The sequence below is a fragment of the Balaenoptera borealis genome, assembly GCF_965194805.1.
Source record: "Balaenoptera borealis genome assembly, chromosome: 16".
Classification (NCBI taxonomy): Eukaryota; Metazoa; Chordata; class Mammalia; order Artiodactyla; family Balaenopteridae; genus Balaenoptera; species Balaenoptera borealis.
In genome coordinates this window covers 72,310,334-72,330,524 of record NC_138872.1, presented here as the reverse complement: position 1 = coordinate 72,330,524, position 20,191 = coordinate 72,310,334, and the positions used below count along the sequence as shown (strand labels likewise).

At 50.3% G+C, this 20,191-nt stretch overlaps 2 protein-coding genes across 3 annotated transcripts; one reads left to right on the top strand and one right to left on the bottom strand.

Moving 5' to 3' along the window:
• Positions 1-2,460: 2,460 nt before the first annotated feature.
• On the top strand, positions 2,461-3,205 carry LOC309613174 (fertilization-influencing membrane protein; the record flags this gene model as incomplete). Its single annotated transcript, XM_082359724.1, has 3 exons — positions 2,461-2,524; positions 2,838-2,996; positions 3,114-3,205. The coding sequence occupies 3 exons, from the start codon at positions 2,461-2,463 to the stop codon at positions 3,203-3,205; spliced, it is 315 nt and encodes a 104-aa protein (XP_082215850.1).
• A 349-nt stretch (positions 3,206-3,554) lies between these two features.
• On the bottom strand, positions 3,555-14,047 carry TLCD3B (TLC domain containing 3B). Of its 2 annotated transcripts, none has more exons than XM_082360311.1 (5): positions 12,981-14,047; positions 8,650-8,733; positions 5,470-5,704; positions 4,938-5,033; positions 3,555-4,624 (listed from the first exon to the last, which is right to left on the bottom strand). In XM_082360311.1, the coding sequence occupies exons 1-5, from the start codon at positions 13,103-13,105 to the stop codon at positions 4,337-4,339; spliced, it is 828 nt and encodes a 275-aa protein (XP_082216437.1). In that variant the 5' UTR covers positions 13,106-14,047; the 3' UTR covers positions 3,555-4,336. The 2 variants fall into 2 exon arrangements, with proteins under 2 accessions (XP_082216437.1, XP_082216436.1); XM_082360310.1 differs by lacking the exon at positions 12,981-14,047 and adding an exon at positions 9,589-10,080.
• Positions 14,048-20,191: the final 6,144 nt, after the last annotated feature.

Genomic DNA, 20,191 nt, shown 5'->3' with positions numbered 1-20,191 from the left:
ACGATTCCTAGGTTTTTGTGTTGAGCTGAGCATCTAGAGGAATAGTGAGCCCATTTGCTGCAATGGAAAGAAGGCGTAGGTTTGAGATAGGAGAATCAAGAGCTCCACTTGGGATCTATTGAGTTTGAGATGTTTTTGGACATACAGAGCCATGAAGCAGGAAGCTGGGTAGGGGAGTCTGGAGGAGAGGAGAGGGCTGGGCTGGAAATATACATTTGTGAGTCACCAGCATATAGATGGTATTTAAAGCCATGAGACTGGATGAGATCACTTAGGGAGAGAGGGTATAGATAGAAAAGAGAAGGTCCAAGCCTGAGCAGCTCAGAGGAGGAGCAGTCGAGAAAACTGGTGAGTGTGGCCCCCATGCCTGGAGGCAGGGATTCTGAGAGACAGAACCAACCATTAGATGACAGAAGTAAAAAGACAGAATAATCGTTAGATGTGGCGAGTTATGGGGTCATTGGCAGACCTGGCCAAAGTGGCTTCAGTGGAGTGGGAGGGACAAAGCCAGGTCTGAAGGGTTTGAAGAATACACTAAAGGTGAGGGAGCGATGACAGCAAGTGTAGACAGCCCCTTAGGGATTGTCTGTCTATACTCTTAACGATGTGCATCCCTGAGTTCTCTCCCCTGTGGTCCCCGCGGGCAGAGACCATGCCCTGGTGATTTCTATCTAAGCCATAAATGGAGCCCAGCACATAACAGGAGCTCAATACATTTATTTAATGGTTGGATGAATAAATGAATGGATAATTCACTGCTTGTGTCCAAAGGGCCTTTTCTGGTAGAGAGGACAGCAGTGTTCTTTTGAGGCAATGGAGGAAACTGCCAAATCCACTCCAAAGGCTAAGGGATCTGGACCCCTTCTCCCAGGACCCCGTCTCCCAGCTAAGCCCCCAAGGGCAGCTGCATGCAGACTTGGGGAGGGAGCCTTGGGCCAGAGCCTGGAACCAGGTTGAGTCCCTGCTGCCCCTCACATGCCTGTGTCATTGGGTAAATCACTTCCTCTTTCTTAGAAGAGATAAGAGTAGGGAAAAGACGCCCACAAGAGCCAGTCCTGCAGGAGGCCCCATAGCTGTTAGTCTGTCTCCTCTTTCCCCCCCTTTTTTTTCTCTCTGCGCCTTTTCCTTGTTTAGGAAGTAGAAGCTGACCCTGACAAGTACCTCTCAGCGTTGTTGTTAGGAGAATGGTTGGGTAGTCCCTGAGGATTGGAAAGATGAGGGGTATGAATCCAGTGGAGGAAGGAGCCTCCTTCCATAGGACAGAGGACCTCATACACGCCACAGACACAGGCCTGGCGTGGGGCATATCATGGAACTGGGACTGTCAGAAGCTGCTGAACAGGCAACTGTGTAATAAAACCAAGGAGACCCTGAAGTGTCCTTGGGCTTGGGTGGGGTGGGACACATGTGTGACAGACAGGTCCACCTGCCAATCAGAAGGGAGCTAATTCTTAGCCACTGGTTGTGGGGGGGGGGCAAGAGGAGTGAAAGTGGCTGTTGGGAAGTGACAAATAAGGGAAAAGCAGAAACTAGAAAGGGGAAATGGGATGGCGCTTGGGGGAGCCCACCCAGAGAGGGGGAGCCTGTGAAGGCTCTGTGCATGACCAAGAGACCTGCCCCGAGATGGGCCAGGGGACTTCCTCTGACAACCCCCATGCCTGCAATACCTTTCCCTGCAGCACCTGATGCAACCTGATGGGATGAGGCGGGAGGGCCTGGAGCCTGGGAGCTGTGCCTTCCTTGGGCAAGAACAGGGAAACAATCAGGCAGGCATGGACACTGCTGCCACCTAGTGGAAATGCCTGTTATTTGTCTAGGTTGCTAACCCTAGGGCTGTCCTCAGCTGAGCACTAAGAGACAGAGTTTGGGCATGGGGGAGACCCCTGTGCCCCTGCATTTGAGGACACGAGGCAGGGGGTAGGCTCAGGGAGGAAAATACATGCCATTGGGAAGTGTGTTGCCCACATCACTTTGCCCATCTATGCCTTGTCTCCCTCTTCTATAAGATAAGGGCAGCAGTACCTACCTCATAGGATTTTATGATGGTTAAATGAGTCAGTCCATTTAAAGTACTTGGCATAGTAGCAAGTGCTCAATAAATGCTATCTGTGGTCAATCCAAGGGGTAAGTGGAGATGTTTAGCCCTGGCCCCCCTCCCCCCGCAAATCCACTATGCCTGCTATACGAATGCAGCTTTCCTTAGTCCCGGCTTTCAGCAAGATTGCCCAACCAAGTCCCCCTATCTGTAAATCCTGGGGCTTCCACTGTTATTGCTCTATCATCAGCATCAATCCAAAGGCTCTGTGGGTCCCAATCCCTTCCCTTTGGATTCGGAGGCTTGGGGGGAAGGATTCCAGATCCTAGCACTTTCTCTCTCCCCTCACCCTAGAGGGTGTGATCAGAATGGCTCTGGGCGGTGACATCACAGAGCTGTCACCCCATCACCGGAGTGGAAGGGCGATGAGGCCGTGGCAGTGGGCGCAGGTGTGGATGTGGCTGGCTGGGCTGGGGACCATAGAATCAGGTGGGAAGCTGTCCTGGGAACAGTGGGAAGGAGGAAGGCTGGGGTGTGGGGTGCCTGCCCCTGAGAGGCTGGGAGGCCAAGCCTGGGCTTTTCTCTTTGCTCTCCATGCCTTCTCTCCCATCCTCCCTGCCTGGCGTGGGTTCTCTCATGGAGAGCTCAGCTGACCCTCAAGAAGTTCCTGGAACAAAATCAAGGCCCTCCACAGCTGTACTAGGGCTCTGTGGCCTGGCCAGGCCCTGGGTCTGCCTCAGCCTCTTGGGTGGGGGGCACGGGTCTGTTTGGCTCTTTCACAGACTTTGCTCTGGGTCCCCAGCTCCCAGCCTGGAGAGTGCCAAGGCCTTGACCCGGGGAGCAGAGTCTCCACTCTTCCTAGACAGACCTGACTTCTTTGATTACCCAGACTCGGACCAAGCCAGGCTCCAGGCCCTGGCCCAGTTCATTGGAGAGAGACCTGTCATCTTTGTTAACTCAGGTATGACCCAGCTTGAGAAGGGGCTGCTCTCCTTGCCGGGGCCTGGAGGACAGCTGCCCTTGGCCCTTCGGTTGGAGGTGAGTCCAGGGCCCCTGTCTCAACCTCACTGTCTAGCAGGTTCCGACTCCAGGCTCTTCCATCACATCCTGGTGGGCGCTCTGGTGGTGGCCTTCTTCTTCCTGCTTTTCCAGTTCTGCACACACATGTAAGGCCTGTCCCCCTCCCCAAGCCCCGCCCACCTCAACCTTCCTTGGGAGAGGCTGAAGGACCCAAAGTCCAGGGAGGCGGCGGTGTGACCTCCCACCTCTGATCTCCACACCCCATAGGAGCTGTGAGAAAGGGGCCTAAAAAGCCGGACGAGTGCCCTGGACTCTGCCCTGAGTGCCCATACCCGCCCTCCTCTCCTGCTGATGAATAAAAGTCCTCGCTTCTTTCTCCCTGACTGCTCAGCGACCAGCCCGGGGGTCCTGCCCTGTCCTGCGGTCAACCAGTCATCGTGCTTTCTCTCCCCAGGCGCCTGCTCCCTTCCCAGCCCCAAAGAACTGGGTGACGAGGGCCTTGGTGGCGTTCACGCAGATCGTCTTTATTAGCGGTCTGTAAAGCACCTCCCAGGGTCCCCCGACCCCAGACTGGAGGAAGCCTTGAGAGGTCTGTAGCACCAGGGACATGCCAGGGCCCGAGGGCAAGATGTGCAGCCTAAGGGGGAAGGGACCGGGGGCCCCCCACCTGCCCCGGGGTCGCTCAGCACTGGGAAGGCTGGGGGGCAGCCACCGCCTCCCTCCCCCAACACCCACAAACGAGTTTGCATTCGGACGAATTAATAAAATAAATAAGATTCCTCAGGCCTGCCTCCCCTGGAGAGGAGCAGTGGGGACGGCCAGCCCTGAGTGAGCCCACGGGCGTTAGATAGGGTGTCCCCTCCCTCCCAGGTGACAGGGAGCTGAGAGGAGTTTGCAGCAGGGGGGCTGGCATGGCCTTGGCAGCAGGGCCTCCCCGACAATTCTGTGAGTCCTGGTCCCCTCAGGCTCCCCACAGCCTCGAGCCCTAGCGGTTGGGAAGGGGTGGGCCTTCTTCCTCTTCCTTCGCTTCTCCAGGGCCCAGGCGAGGTGATGGAGACAGGGGCTAGGAAGGAGGGAGAGGTCCCCTCTCCCTGCCTTCCAACTCACCTGGTCCCAGCCCTCAGCCCCTGAGGGGATGTGTCCCCACCCCTTCGGAGTCCATCTGTCAGTTCCCGGGGGCTGTCAGGGCAAGAGGCCCCTGGCTCCGCCCCCCACCCAGCAGCCCCAGAGCCCTGTCCCCACGGCGCAGGGGCGGGGTGGGGAGGGCCCCCGGTCCCACCCTCAGTCCTGGGTCTGACAGGGGGAGGGCGGCCGGGAGCCCCGGGGCCGGAAGAGGCGGCAGGCCCCGCGGCAGATGAGGAAGAACCAGTAGAGCTGCGGGGCTAGGAGCAGCGCGGCGCCCAGGTTGACGTGGGCCGGGATGGCGAGCGGCACGGCGAGCAGGGGCAGGCCCGCGTGCCGCCCGTAGGCCCAGTACAGGTAGGGGAAGAGCAGCACCCGGCAGCAGAGGAAGCTGAGCAGCATCAGGGCCCCGTTCACCTTGTGCAGCAGCGTGTGCTGCCGCTTGTACTGCGGGCGGGGCGGGCAGACAGGGGCGGGGTGAGGGGCGGGGCGCCTCCGGCCACGCCCCCGGCTCAGCCCCCGGGCCACCTCCCCCTCGGCCCACCTCCCTGCCTTGCCTCCCTCGGACAGGGGCCAGGTTAGGGGGCCCCAGGCCCCGCTCCCCTCCACCCGCCCCCCTCCGCCCTGACGCCTCCCCTATACCCCACCTTATAGCCCCGACTCTTCACCTGTCCTTTAAAGCATCTCCAATCGGTCCCTAAAAGTGCCCGCCCTTCCCCGGTCCTCCTGTCACGCTCAAAACCCTCATTGCCCCTCTCACCTGGATGAGGATCTTGCCAAGGCAGACGAAGGGGGTGCTGACCTCTGCCATCAGCAAGCAGCCTAGAAAGAAATCTCCCTTGCCTTGACGCCACACCTGAGAGGAAGGAAACAGCCTGGCCTGAGCCTGGATTCCTGGGCAGCACCTGCCCCGCTCCCCCACCCCCACCCCCGTCACTTTTGGGGATGCTTCACTCTGAAAGTCTGAGCACAGGTGAACAGTAGCTAAGCTGGGAGCAGTAACTCACCGTAACCCTCCAACCATCCTGCAGGTGAGATGGTATCCCTGATACTACAGATGAGGAAACTGAGTCTCAGAGGCAGTGGCGTGTAACTGCAGCTCCAAAGCACCACAGCTGAGTGCGATCCACCCTCTTGCTGTTTGGGGCTGGGCTGGAGCTCATTAAACCCTCCATGGGGCCCTCCATCCTGGGCCTGCCCTGCTGCTGGGACCTGGACCCAGGGCTTCCTAGGCTCCTGCAGTGCTGGCATGAACAGGACACGGGGCCCTGGCTCTCAGCAGCCCCACTCACCACCGACAGTGGGAAGCACACGAGCACCATGACGGCATGGTGGAGCACCATGAGGAACTCCTTGTGCAGGTAGCCGCGTGCCACGGCCCAGGTGCTGCCCGGGGCTCTGGTCCCCCCTTCGTCCCCTCCGTGCCCCTTGACCTGGTGCTTGTGCCAGTGACAGAGGAACATGGCGTAGATGTCATAGATGAAGTAGGGCACTGCAAATTGCGTGTAGGCAGAGGAAAGCCAGTGTCTGTCGGACAGAGAGAAAGGTGGGTCAAGGAGGAAAGGGGATGGACAGGGCAGCTGCCAGGTGCCGGGGTCCATGCTGGATGCAGCACGGGAGTCAGATCTCAAGTGATATTCGTAACAACCCTGAGACAGAAGTGGACTCTCAAGTTACAAGGGTAGAGAGTGAAAAACTTGCCCAAGGTCACACTATCACACAGCTGGTAAGTAGTAGGGCTGGGATTCAAACACCGACTGACCTCAGGACCCACCCATTCTTCATATTCATTCACTCATATTCTCCCTCTCTCTCTCTCTCTCTCTCTGCAATATGGTGGGAGAAAAAGGAAGAGAGACCAGAAGACAGCCACAGACCTGAGGGCCGAGATAGAGTGAGAAAACAAGTCAGACCAGATCTGAGAAACAGCTGAGATCAGGACGAATTACAGCAGAATAGTAATTCTGGGAGTGGTGGGGAGAGAGCATATTGGCTGATATTAATTGACTGCTTATTACATGCGGGCACTATTCTAATATTCTAAATCTTTTACACGCACAAACTTATTTACTCCCCACAGAAAGCCTATAAGGGCTTCCCTGGTAACGCAGTAGTTGAGAATCTCCCTGCTAATGCAGGGGACACGGGTTCGAGCCCTGGTCTGGGAAGATCCCACATGCCGCGGAGCAACTGGGCCCGTGAGCCACAACTACTGAGCCTGCGCGTCTGGAGCCTGTGCTCCGCAACAAGAGAGGCCGCGATAGTGAGAGGCCCGTGCACCGTGATGAAGAGTGGCCCCCGCTCGCCGCAACTAGAGAAAGCCCTCGCACAGAAACGAAGACCCAACACAGCCAAAAATAAATAAATAAATAAATAAAAATAAAAAAAAAAAAGAAAGCCTATAAAAAGTAGGTATGGTTGTCACCCCATTTTACAGGTGAGAGAGGCTAGGTAACCTGACCAAGGAATAAACATGAGACGTCTGGCTCCATAGCCCTCCCTCTCAGCCCTGCTGTCCCCTAGAAGATTCGAGACAGGGGTCACAGACAGGCCCCATTGGGGAGTTGGTGGTGCTGTCAGCGGTGCTTGCTCTGCTTGAATGTGGCCCCATCTCTTGTTTTTTCAGGTACAGCCAAGCATTAAGGAGAAAACGCTGAGCAAAAGGAGTCAAGAGCAGAGAAAGTTCCATGCACTTAGAGAGTAAACAAAAATGAAAAGTGCATGAATATGCAACATTGCATTTTTCTTCTCGAGTCAGCACATGAAGCACCTTCTCTTAAATCTGTAGTCCTGTGACAGGTCCGAGGTGGGGTGGGAGGTCGAAGAGGCAGGCCCAGGGGAACTCGCCCAGCTCGGTGGAGGGATGAAAGCAAAGTCAGCCAGAAGGGACGCAAATATGAGGACAAAATAAGAGCAGCTGCTGAAGGGAGAAGTGGAGTGAGACCTGAGGGCAGGCCAGCTGAGGACCAGGGGTGAGATGGAAACAGAAGGTGAACCCTGGGGAAGGCTGGCCTGGAAGGGGACAGGCAGCCCACTCTAGCAGGGATGATTTCAGGAAAAGAGAAGCAGAGACCCATGCTGGAGTGTGTGACCAGGAGGGAGAGAGAGAGGAGAGGAAGCAGTGGCCCAGGTTAGAGATGAAGGGCAGGAAGGCGGAAAGGGGTCCAACTGGCCCAAGAGAAGTTAGAGCAGAGAGTGGCCTGGAGAGTCAGCCACAGCAGACACGGTGACACCACTAGCTCATGGGGCTCCAGGACCTCCAGGCCCTGGGCTTCAGTGTGCAGGGTTAAACCCATTCCCACCCTCTTCAGCAATTAGGTGCTCAGAGGTAGGAACAGCTGTCGCCCCTGGATTAACCCTGATCCTTCCCACCCACCTGAGGATTAAGCGGGGAGGGACAAGAACAGACTGGGTGGGGTGGGGGAGAAAATGTAAGAACTGAAAAGTGACCTCTGTAAGAAGGCGAGAGAAGGGAATGTGTGGGGATCCAGGCTCATCTTGGACCCAGGGGTGGGAATGGGGGGAGAGGACAAGAGGAAGCCAAGTCCCCGGGGTGGGGGTCTGAAGAAAGAGTTTAGCATCCACTCTGTGTGGCCAGAACTGCTCTAGGCATTAGACACACACAAGTCAATTCCTCCTTGCAGCAGCCCTTCCAGGTAGGGATGGACCTCACTCCACAGATGAAGGAACTCGAGGGAAAGAGGGAATGTCTCTAGGTTGGGGCATCCAGACAATGTCCCTGGGGCTCAGCAGCCACCAGAGGAGGGGAACAGGACCAGGAGTTAAGCGTGGGGCGTCATCAGCACCCTCACCGGCAACTCTGCAGTGGCGGCCCGTGGGTCAACCTAGAGCTGGCCCGTCAGCACCACGGACAGGGCCCCTCTCCTCCCTCCTCCTGCTCCACCTCTCAGGCCTGGGGTGTTTTTGGCAAGCACCAGGCACTGCAGCAGCTCCCAGTGCCAAATTTTTGGCCTCTTCACCCTCCACTCTCCACCCCACCGCCTAACCATTGGTGGCCTTGTTTGTGTCATCTGTCCCTCTCATGCATAGAGCTGGGGCTGGACACCTGGATTCTGGGAGGAGGAGAGGGGTGAGCCTGGCATGAGTAGAGAAGCACCCCAGTTGGGTGCTGGTTGGAAATGGGGTCCGAGGGGTGAAAGGGTGGGAGGGGGTACGGGAGGAAACAACATTCAGAACCTACTATGATCCTAGAGGCCGGGAAACCTAGGACCTGCTTTGAGAATCCTTTTTGCTCCCCGCTCCTTCTCCTCCTGGTTCTGACCTTTAAGGACAGGATGTGGATAAATTTATCCCTGGGTGTTGAGTTGCAGCTACTGCAGTTGACTTGCTCAGGCTCAAGTTAAGGGCTTGGGGACCACTGAAGGAGCCCCCTAGACGATCTGGGATGCTCAGGGGTCACACATACACACAGGCTGCTGGAATGGGGGCTAAGGTGGTCTCATGGCACTTACTGGTCATCTATGATGTGCTTGCAGGAGGTGGAGACGATGTAGCCAGCTGTGGAGGCCATGACGGCTTGGACAGAGGACACTAGCCTAGGGAGGAAGAGGGAGAAGCTGTAGAGGGAGGAGACGCGCCCCTTGGTTTCTCCTCCTTACCGACCAGTTTCTGCACTTCTTGGGTGCTCCCTGCCCATCTTTCCCCAAGGCTGCCTTGCCCGGGACTCAGCCACACCACCTCAGGCTCCTGGACTGGCCCGGCTGCTACTACTCGGTTCACCCGTTCCTCACTGGACACTGAGTCGCCTTCCTCTCAGGAGGACACCAGGGAGGTCATCGTGAGGTGAGACGCTGCTGAGCACGAGTGGCTGATGACAAGGTGTCCCTTCCAGGGAAGGGGGGGTGCACAGCACAGGATGGCAGGGGGAAGCCCCCGGGCCTGTTCTGGCACCACTTAGCTGCCCAGTCATCGTGCCGGTTATCCCACGGCCCCTCGGTTGCCCCTGATTCCCCCTGGTCACTTTCCCGCTCTCTCCTTGCCTGCCACCACGCTCCCCTCCCCAACTCTGGCCCGGATTCCAGGGTCATGCAGAGTTCCACTGTTCACTCCTCTGTCCCTCATTCCCCCAAACACATGCCCCGAATAATACACAGCTCTGTGCCCCTTGCCTTGCTCTCTAATATCCTATAGGGATGTTTTAGTCACAGGCCGGACCTGTTTTGGAGGGTGGGAGGGTGAATGGGAAAGGGAGGAAGAGCAGTCTGAATACTAGTAGACCAGATGGCTGGGTTTGGATGAGGTCTCCTGGGACAGCGAGTAAGGCAGCGAGGAGAGAGGGAAGCTTGGAGGTAGAGCCCACCGACCACTTCAGGAGCCCCCGGTCCCCACCGGGCCAAGGGTCCCTTCCATCCCCATAGAGCCTGGGGCAGCGGGGAAGGGATGCAGTTTACCTGGCTGAGACAATGACCGCGTCGGCCTCCCCCCAGCGCAGCTGGGGCAGCCGCTGGAGCGTGTTCTTGGAGAGCAGGAAGAGTCCGGGGAACACCACCCCTCCGGCCACCATTGGGGTCAGCATGGTGCTCAGGCCTCCGGCAGGGAGCCGAGCGAGCGGCCGGGAAGGGACAGGGAGGCCGAGCTGAAGGGAGTTAGAGGTGGAGAAGGGACGCCAAGCCGGGGAAGGAGAGAGAGAAAGAGAAAGGGGCACAAAGGGGACAGGGCAGGGACGGGATGGGGCTGGGGAGTCAGACCAGAGGACCCGAGAAAGGGAGTTAGATGAGACTGGAGAAATGGGGAGAGACGGGGACAGGGAGGATCCGAGAAAGGGAGCAGGAGAAAGCCAGCCAGAGGGCTGGGAGAGAGCCGGGGAGGGGAGGACCGGGTGAGAGGACAGAGGGAGGGGGTACAGGACGAGGAGGATGCGGATGGGGGAGGGGAGGGACAGAGGCAGGTGGGGGGGGGGCTTACGTGGAGAGGCTGGGAGGGCCCGAGGAGGCGGGGTGGGAGGTGGGGGGTGGGCCTGTGGTGCCAGCTCTGAAAGGGAGGGAGGGGAGACAGGAGCAGCTGGGCAAGTGGTCAGCGGTCAGCACGGCTCTCCCGCCTCTCGCTGCCGCCACAGTCCCCGAGGCCCGGCCCGGAGGCTGTACGGGGCATTATGGAGAGTTCATGCCCAGCCCCCTGCCCCCTCGGTGGGGAGGGGGAGGGGGACGGGAAGTCACCAGCTTGGGGCGGGCGGGGGAGGGGGAGGGAAATGATGGCACCGACCAGACACCAAGAAACCGGACCTGCAGCAGCATCTCCCCATGCAGCTCTGAACCACAGCAGCGGCTGCGACAGAGGTGGGGGGGAGCAGAGAAAGAGGGAGGGGGAGGCCCTTAAAGAGACAGCCGCTGCGGCAGGCACAGGGGACTGCCTGGGAGGGTCGGCCTGGGAGGGCCAGGGGAGGGTCGGCTCTCCTCTTGGGGAGGGAGGTGGCCTGGGGCTCCTTGGCCAGCTGGGAGGAGGCCCTGGGCCTCCAGATGGGCCTGACCCCATTTCCCACCAGTACTTTGCAAATGCCTGCCATTTCCTCCTCTGCCAAGGCCTCTCAACACATGTCCCTCAGCGGCCTTGGGGTCCCAGCTTAGGGGCACCCACTCTGGCAGAGAGAAAGAGGATTCCCTGGAGGGGGGAGCGGGAGAAGTTGGCGCATCTTGCTGTCTCTGAAGGATGAGTTTAAGGAACAGATGGGAATAAAAACACCTCAACACAGTATCCTTTGGGCTCAGAGACCCCCACGTCCTTCACCCTAATGGGAGGGAGGGAAACTCTGAGGTATATATGCATGAGGTGCCTCTGGTCCCAACTCCGCTGCAAGACTGTCCTATGATCTCCTCTAACTATTGTAACAGCACTGAGGTAACGACATGTGTCCCCTTTTTACAGGTCAAGAAATGGTCCTGAGGCCTTCAGTGACCCTCCCCAAGGTCACATAATTCAGAAAACGCAAGAGACCACTCATACTAGGCGCCAGGGTTTGAAGAGGGTGGGGAAGTGCTGCCTCTCTGAAAACCCACTTCAAGCCCGATGATGCCGCTGCCCGTGTCCTCCAGGCTGCCCGGCCTCCCCTGAGCCCTGGTCACTCTCTTTTTCTTCAGGTTTATTATGCTCCTGGCTCCCCTTCCTCTGCAACTTCACAGCCCAGTTTCCATGTGGGAAAGGACCCTGGGGATTGGCTGATTCAAGCCCTTCATTCCACTGCAAGGAAACCAAGGCCCAGTGACTTGACCAGAGTCCCGCTGCAGGTCAGAGGCCCCGCCAGAACCACGCTGGCCTCTGAGCTGCTTCTCACCCTTTCATGCTGCCTCCCTGGAATTTGGCCTTCTCGTCCTGAAACCAACTGCCCTGTAGACTTCTGCATGACGTGGGGCCCTGCTACCCAAACCATACTTTGGTTTCCAAGCCTGTCCTAAGATACGCCTCAATAGTAACCCTACGATTTGCCTTTGCCTGTCCAAAGCCCATGCCATCACCTCCCCAAAGGACTGGGATTTGCAGTTTTGTGCTGCCCTCTAGTGGCATACTGCAGGAACAGACCCTGAGAGGTCTCTGGCTTTAGGCAGCAGGAGTGGGGCACAATTTTAGAGACAATAGTGGACCTAGCTTCCTGACCTCAGCGCTTCACTTAAGCGGAAAAGGGACCCAACTTCCTGAGTGTTTACTATGTGCTGGGGACGGGGTGAGGTGGTTTATTTCATTCTTATTTAATCTTCCCAGATGGTAGTATCTTTGTTTTATAGACAGGAACCTGAGGCTTAGAGATTAAAAAAAAAAAAAAAAGACAAAAAACTTGCCCAAGATAACCTAGCTATGAGAATTGGCAAAGCTGGCTTTCAAAACCATGTTTGCATAGCTCCAGAGCCAAAGATGAGCAAGGCCGCAGGGTGGTGCTGAGTTGTGGGGAGGGCCACAGACCTGGTGAAGGAGCTGTGGCTTCATTTTGGATAGTGGGCATTAAAGCAGATAGAGATGGGTTTTTTGTCTTCCAGACACCCAAGTAAGTTCTGCCTTCTGCCGGCTCCCTCTCCTCCCTAAGGTTTGGTGATAACTCACAGGTATTTTACTAATCGTTGTCAAACAGGCCATAGATTTGCAGCACAAGGGCCCAGGCCAGCCCATAAACATGTTTCGTTTGGCCAGTATGGTGTTGCCAGTATAGTATTTTCTTAAATTCTAAGTTATTTGTCAGTGTTTAAAAATTAGATTTCACATAAAAGTTCAACTTCTTTTAAGAAAAAAATCAGGTCAGACAACATTGGGCCCACACTCTTAACTCCATGATGTCTGGCTGGAGCCGAGCAGCTGCTGCCCCCACTGGATGGGATGAAAGTAGTCTTCCAGCTCACACAGTCCCCACAGAGCTTACATCTCTCATGTCACTTGCGGGAGTTTGCAACCCCTATTTTATTTTGGCCACACGGCTTGTGGGATCTTAGTTCTCCGACCAGGGATTGAACCCGGGCCCCTGGCAGTGAGAGCACTGAGCCCTAACCACTGGACTGCCAGGGAATTCCCTACCCCTATTCTACAGATGTGAATTCACCTGACCCTCACACAACATCTCCACGAAGAATGGAAGGTGAGTATTCTTATTAAACAAATGGGGGCTCTGAAGTTCAGAGAGGTTAAATGACTTGCAAGAGATCTCATAGACAGTGTCTTTTGATTCTATATTTCCAACCCACCCACCCACGCTCACATACACACATAGTTCGCTTCTGCTCTTATCACTAACTCTTCCTGAAAGTAGGAGATCAGCTCCACCAGCCCTGGCCCCAGGAAGGATGCCCTCACCCTGTCCTCTTACTTGGATGCCACCAGAACGGCCTCTGGTCTCTCCATCTGCAGGTTGGAGTGGTTCTGCAGACCCCAGCAGAGGAGAGCAAAGCTCAGCGGGAAGAAGATGCAGCCCAGTACAAAGAGCAGGGTCATGCCTGTTTGGGGTAGAGAAGGTGAGAAAAGATGACTGTGAGAACACCTCAACACAGTGTCCCTCAGACCCTCCCTTCACCCCAAAAACTCAAGGCCTATGGGATCCATCTTTCATAACCATCAAAAGCCATCAGGCGTAGCTCTTCCCCAATCTCTTCGAGATCCTTAATGCACTTTAAATATGCCTCATCCAGAGCAACTGGACATCCTAATTTTTGGTTATCAATCCATTTCCTACACTTGTATTCATTTTCCCTGTAATTCCTGAAGCTGGTCTACACCTCCCAGTCCATCTCACACCTTAAAATTCCTTCTTTCTCTTTCAACTCTTAAGTATGTGCCTGCTCTTTCTTAACTCACCCCATCCCATCCTCTGTCCCCCCACCCCAAGCTCTTTGTGTCACCTCTCCCCTCTCCTAGGTCCTCACCTCGGAGGGGCAAGGTGGAGGCTAGAGACGGAGGCTGATGGCTCTCATCAGCGCCCAGAACTCAGAAAAAAAGGAAGGAGGGGTGTTCAAATTGTAAAGATAACTGAAATTTTTAAAATAATATTTCTTTAAAAAGAAAAAGAAAACTCAAAGCATTATCCCATTAAAGAAACAAACAAAACATGGGAAAACCTCTGAAAACATATATATTTACATATATGTTATTTTTGTCTGGAAAAGCCTCCCCTCCCATCCACTCCAGGGAGGGGAGGTGTGGAGAAGGCCCAGGAGAGATGTAGGGAGTCAGGGCCTGCCATCCTGCACCCCTTAAGCAGCTTTGAGGGGACCTTCTCAGGATACAAGGAAGGCGTCAAACTGCAAGGGCACGAGGCGGAGGCAGCTCTACAGAGGCAGTTGGAGGGGGCGGGAACATCACCTTCCTATTGGTGGAATGGTGGACGGTTTGGAATATGCCATCTTCCCATTGGCCCACTTCTTGACAACATGTGCCCTATCATATGCTTCCTGGCAGAGGGGCCTGCTGGGGCGGGGCGGGGGGGAGGGGTACCTTCTAACACAGAATTGACTAATTAGCGTTCATTGATGGCTTGAAGCACAGCTAGGATTCAGGGGTGGAGCTGAAAGGGGACCGGATGAGGAGGTGGGGAAAATGAGAGCAGCCTAAGCAGTCATTGCTTTAAAAGGCAGTACAGTATAATAGTTAAGATGGCAGTTCCTAGGGTGGGACCATCTGGACTTCAAACTCCACGGATAATAAAAGAAACATACTGTATGGCTCCATTTGGACGACGTTCAAAACAGGCAAAATATCTTCTGTGAAAAATCAGAACAGCATTTAACTTGGAGGAGGTGTTGACGGAGAGGAGACCCCAGGGAGCCTTCTGAGGGGTTGGGAATGCCCTTATATGGATCATGGGCATTTACACAGGTACGCGTCCTCCAGGCATACTCTTCTAATGTGTGGAAGTGCGGCGTCTTAACCACTGGACCGCTAGGGGATGCCCTGGAATTTTTTTTTTTTTTTTTTTTTTTTTTTTAGAGTACACCCAGAACTGTCTGTAAATGACAAAAGACTTAAAAATGACCACGGTTAAAGATTTGATGACAGTTCATAATAATGCAGTTGACAAGAAAATTAGTTATTTCTGAGATATACATTTTAAAGTAATAACTAGGATTATTACTTATAACATTATACCAGAACATATAAGATTTTTAGAAATTTCATGTAATGTCTGAAACATTTATATTAACATATTTCCATACATATTTCCATACAAATACAAATATGATTTTTAGAAATTTCATGTAATGTCTGAAACATTTATATTAACATATTTCCATACATATTTCCATACAAATACAAATATGATTTTTAGAAATTTCATGTAATGTCTGAAACATTTATATTGACATATTTCCATACATATTTCCATACAAATACAAATATAAGATTTTTAGAAATTTCATGTAATGTCTGAAACATTTATATTAACATATTTCCATACAAATAACCCAATGAAAGTTTAGTATTAGTTGTTTTGTTTGTTTTTTTATACTGCAGGTTCTTATTAGGCATCAGTTTTATACACATCAGTGTATACATGTCAATCCCAATCGCCCAATTCAGCACACCACCATCCCCACCCCACCCCCACGGCTTTCCCCCCTTGGTGTCCATACGTTTGTTCTCTACATCTGTGTCTCAACTTCTGCCCTGCAAACCGGTTCATCTGTACCATTTTTCTAGGTTCCGCATACATGCATTAATATACGATATTTGTTTTTCTCTTTCTGACTTACTTCACTCTGTATGATAGTCTCTAGATCCATCCACGTCTCAACAAATGACTCAATTTCGTTCCTTTTTATGGCTGAGTAATATTCCATTGTATATATGTACCACAACTTCTTTATCCATTCGTCTGTTGATGGGCATTTAGGTTGCTTCCATGACCTGGCTATTGTAAATAGTGCTGCAATGAACATTCGGGTGCATGTGTCTTTTTGAATTACGGTTTTCTCTGGGTATATGCCCAGTAGTGGGATTGCTGGGTCATATGGTAATTCTATTTTTAGTTTTTTAAGGAACCTCCATATTGTTCTCCATAGTGGCTGTATCAATTTCCATTCCCACCAACAGTGCAAGAGGGTTCCCTTTTCACCACACCCTCTCCAGCATTTGTTGTTTGTAGATTTTCTGATGATGCCCATTCTAACAGGAGTGAGGTGATACCTCATTGTAGTTTTGATTTGCATTTCTCTAATAATTAGTGATGTTGAGCATCTTTTCATGTGCTTCGTGGCCGTCTGTATGTCTTCTTTGGAGAAATGTCTATTTAGGTCTTCTGCCCATTTTTGGATTGGGGTGTTTGTTTCTTTGATATTGAGCTGAATGAGCTGTTTATATATTTTGGAGATTAATCCTTTGTCCGTTGATTCATTTGCAAATATTTTCTCCCATTCTGAGGGTTGTCTTTTCGTCTTGTTTATGGTTTCCTTTGCTGTGCAAAAGCTTTGAAGTTTCATTAGGTCCCACTTGTTTATTTTTGTTTTTATTTCCATTACTCTAGGAGGTGGATCAAAAAAGATCTTGCTGTGATTTATGTCAAAGAGTGTTCTTCCTATGTTTTCCTCTAAGAGTTTTATAGTGTCCAGTCTTATATTTAGGTCTCTAATCCATTTTGAGTTTATTTTTGTGTATGGTGTTAGGGAGTATTCTAATTTCATTCTTTTACATGTAGCTGTCCAGTTTTCCCAGCACCACTTATTGAAGAGACTGTCTTTTCTCCATTGTATATCTTTGCCTCCTTTGTCATAGATTAGTTGACCATAGGTGCGTGGGTTAATCTCTGGGCTTTCTATCTTGTTCCATTGATCTATGTTTCTGTTTTTGTGCCAGTACCATATTGTCTTGATTACTGTAGCTTTGTAGTATAGTCTGAAGTCAGGGAGTCTGATTCCTCCAGCTCCACTTTTTTGCCTCAAGACTGCTTTGCCTATTCGGGGTCTTTTGTGTCTCCATACAAATTTTAAGATGATTTGTTCTAGCTCCGTAAAAAATGCCATTGGTAATTTGATAGGGATTGCATTGAATCTGTAGATTGCTTTGGGTAGTATACTCATTTTCACAATGTTGATTCTTCCAATCCAAGAACATGGTATATCTCTCCATCTGTTGGTATCATCTTTAATTTCTTTCATCAGTGTCTTATAGTTTTCTGCATACAGGTCTTTTGTCTCCCTAGGTAGGTTTATTCCTAGGTATTTTATTCTTTTTGTTGTAATGGTAAATGGGAGTGTTTCCATAATTTCTCTTTCAGATTTTTCATCATTAGTGTATAGGAATGCAAGAGATTTCTGTGCATTAATTTTGTATCCTGCAACTTTACCATATTCATTAATTAGCTCTAGCAGTTTTCTGGTGGCAGTTTTAGGATTCTCTATGTATAGTATCATGTCATCCGCAAACAGTGACAGTTTTACTTCTTCTTTTCCAATTTGTATTCCTTTTATTTCTTTTTCTTCTCTGATTGCCGTGGCTAGGACTTCCAAAACTATGTTGAATAATAGTGGTGAGAGTGGACATCCTTGTCTCGTTCCTGATCTTAGAGGAAATGCTTTCAGTTTTTCACCATTGAGAATGATGTTTGCTGTGGGTTTGTCATATATGGCCTTTATTATGTTGAGGTAGGTTCCCTCTATGCCCACTTTCTGGAGAGTTTTTATCAGAAATGGGTGTTGAATTTTGTCAAAAGCTTTTTCTGCATCTATTGAGATGATCATATGGTTTTTATTCTTCCATTTGTTAATATGGTGTATCACATTGATTGATTTGCGTATATTGAAGAATCCTTGCATCCCTGGGATAAATCCCACTTGATCGTGGTGTATGATCCTTTTAATGTGTTGTTGGATTCTGTTTGCTAGTATTTTGTTGAGGATTTTTGCATCTAAATTCATCAGTGATATTGGTCTGTAATTTTCTTTTTTTGTAGTGTCTTTGTCTGGTTTTGGTATCAGGGTGATGGTGGCCTCATAGAATGAGTTTGGGAGTGTTCCTTCCTCTGCAATTTTTTGGAAGAGTTTGAGAAGGATGGGTGTTAGCTCTTCTCTAAATGTTTGATAGAATTCACCTGTGAAGCCATCTGGTCCTGGACTTTTGTTTGTTGGAAGATTTTTAATCACAGTTTCAATTTCATTACTTGTGATTGGTCTGTTCATATTTTCTATTTCTTCCTGGTTCAGTCTTGGAAGGTTATACCTTTCTAAGAATTTGTCCATTTCTTCCAGGTTGTCCATTTTATTGGCATAAAGTTGCTTGTAGTAGTCTCTTAGGATGCTTTGTATTTCTGCGGTGTCTGTTGTAACTTCTCCTTTTTCATTTCTGATTTTATTGATTTGAGTCCTCTCCCTCTTTTTCTTGATGAGTCTGGCTAATGGCTTATCAATTTTGTTTATCTTCTCAAAGAACCAACTTTTAGTTTTATTGATCTTTGCTATTGTTTTCTTTGTTTCTATTTCATTTATTTCTGCTCTGATCTTTATGATTTCTTTCCTTCTGCTAACTTTGGGTTTTGTTTGTTCTTCTTTCTCTAGTTTCTTGAGGTGTAGGGTTAGATTGTTTACTTGAGCTTTTTCTTGTTTCTTTAGGTAGGCTTGTATAGCTATAAACTTCCCTCTTAGAACTGCTTTCGCTGCATCCCATAGGTTTTGGGTCGTCGTGTTTTCATTGTCATTTGTCTCTAGGTATTTTTTGATTTCCTCTTTGATTTCTTCAGTGATCTCTTGGTTATTTAGTAACGTATTGTTTAGCCTCCATGTGTTTGTCCTTTTTACGTTTTTTTCCCTGTAATTCATTTCTAATCTCATAGCGTTGTGGTCAGAAAAGATGCTTGATATGATTTCAATTTTCTTAAATTTACTGAGGCTTGATTTGTGACCCAAGATGTGATCTATCTTGGAGAATGTTCCGTGCGCACTTGAGAAGAACGTGTAATCTGCTGTTTTTGGATGGAATGTCCGATATATATCAATTAAATCTATCTGGTCTATTGTGTCATTTAAAGCTTCTGTTTCCTTATTTATTTTCATTTTGGATGATCTGTCCATTGGTGTAAGTGAGGTGTTAAAGTCCCCCACTATTATTGTGTTACTGTCGATTTCCTCTTTTATAGCTGTTAGCAGTTGCCTTATGTATTGAGGTGCTCCTATGTTGGGTGCATATATATTTATAATTGTTATATCTTCTTCTTGGATTGATCCCTGGATCATTATGTAGTGTCCTTCCTTGTCTCTTGTAACATTCTTTATTTTAAAGTCTATTTTATCTGATATGAGTATAGCTACTCCAGCTTTCTTTTGATTTCCATTTGCATGGAATATCTTTTTCCATCCCCTCACTTTCAGTCTGTATGTGTCCCTAGGTCTAAAGTGGGTCTCTTGTAGACAGCATATATATGGGTCTTGTTTTTGTATCCATTCAGCCAGTCTATGTCTTTTGGTTGGGGCATTTAATCCATTCACGTTTAAGGTAATAATCGATATGTATGTTCCTATGACCATTTTCTTAATTGTTTTGGGTTTGTTTTTGTAGGTCCTTTTCTTCTCTTGTGTTTCCCACTTAGAGAAGTTCCTTTAGCATTTGTTGTAGAGCTGGTTTGGTGGTGCTGAATTCTCTTAGCTTTTGCTTGTCTGTAAAGCTTTTGATTTCTCCATCAAATCTAAATGAGATCCTTGCCGGGTAGAGTAATCTTGGTTGTAGGTTCTTCCCTTTCATCACTTTAAGTATATCATGCCACTCCCTTCTGGCTTGTAGAGTTTCTGCTGAGAAATCAGCTGTTAACCTTATGGGAGTTCCCTTGTATGTTATTTGTCGTTTTTCCCTTGCTGCTTTCAATAAGTTTTCTTTGTCTTTAATTTTTGCCACTTTGATTACTATGTGTCTCGGCGTGTTTCTCCTTGGGTTTATCCTGTATGGGACTCTCTGCGCTTCCTGGACTTGGGTGGCTATTTCCTTTCCCATGTTAGGGAAGTTTTCGACTATAATCTCTTCAAATATTTTCTCTGGTCCTTTCTCTCTCTCTTCTCCTTCTGGGACCCCTATAATGCGAATGTTGTTGCGTTTAATGTTGTCCCAGAGGTCTCTTAGGCTGTCTTCATTTCTTTTCATTCTTTTTTCTTTAGTCTGTTCCGCAGCAGTGAATTCCATCATTCTGTCTTCCAGGTCACTTATCCGTTCTTCTGCCTCAGTTATTCTGCTATTGATTCCTTCTAGTGTAGTTTTCATTTCAGTTATTGTATTGGTCATCTCTGTTTGTTTGTTCTTTAATTCTTCTAGGTCTTTGTTAATCATTTCTTGCATCTTCTCAATCTTTGCCTCCATTCTTATTTCAAGGTCCTGGATCATCTTCACTATCATTATTCTGAATTCTTTTTCTGGAAGGTTGCCTATCTCCACTTCATTTAGTTGTTTTTCTGGGGTTTTTTCTTGTTCCTTCATCTGGTACATAGCCCTCTGCCTTTTCATCTTCTCTATCTTTCTGTAACTGTGGTTTTTGGTCCACAGGCTGCAGGATTATAGTTTTTCTTGCTTCTGTTGTCTGCCCTCTGGTGGTTGAGGCTATCTAAGAGGCTT

Coding starts and splice junctions, on each gene's coding strand:
- TLCD3B (XM_082360311.1), bottom strand. CDS start 13,105: ATGACCCTGCTCTTTGTACTGGGCTGCATCTTCTTCCCGCTGAGCTTT. Junction 8,734..12,980: donor GCCGTTCTGGTGGCATCCAA/GTAAGAGGACAG, acceptor CTTCCTCCCTAG/GCTAGTGTCCTCTGTCCAAG. Junction 5,705..8,649: donor AAGCACATCATAGATGACCA/GTAAGTGCCATG, acceptor TCTGTCCGACAG/ACACTGGCTTTCCTCTGCCT.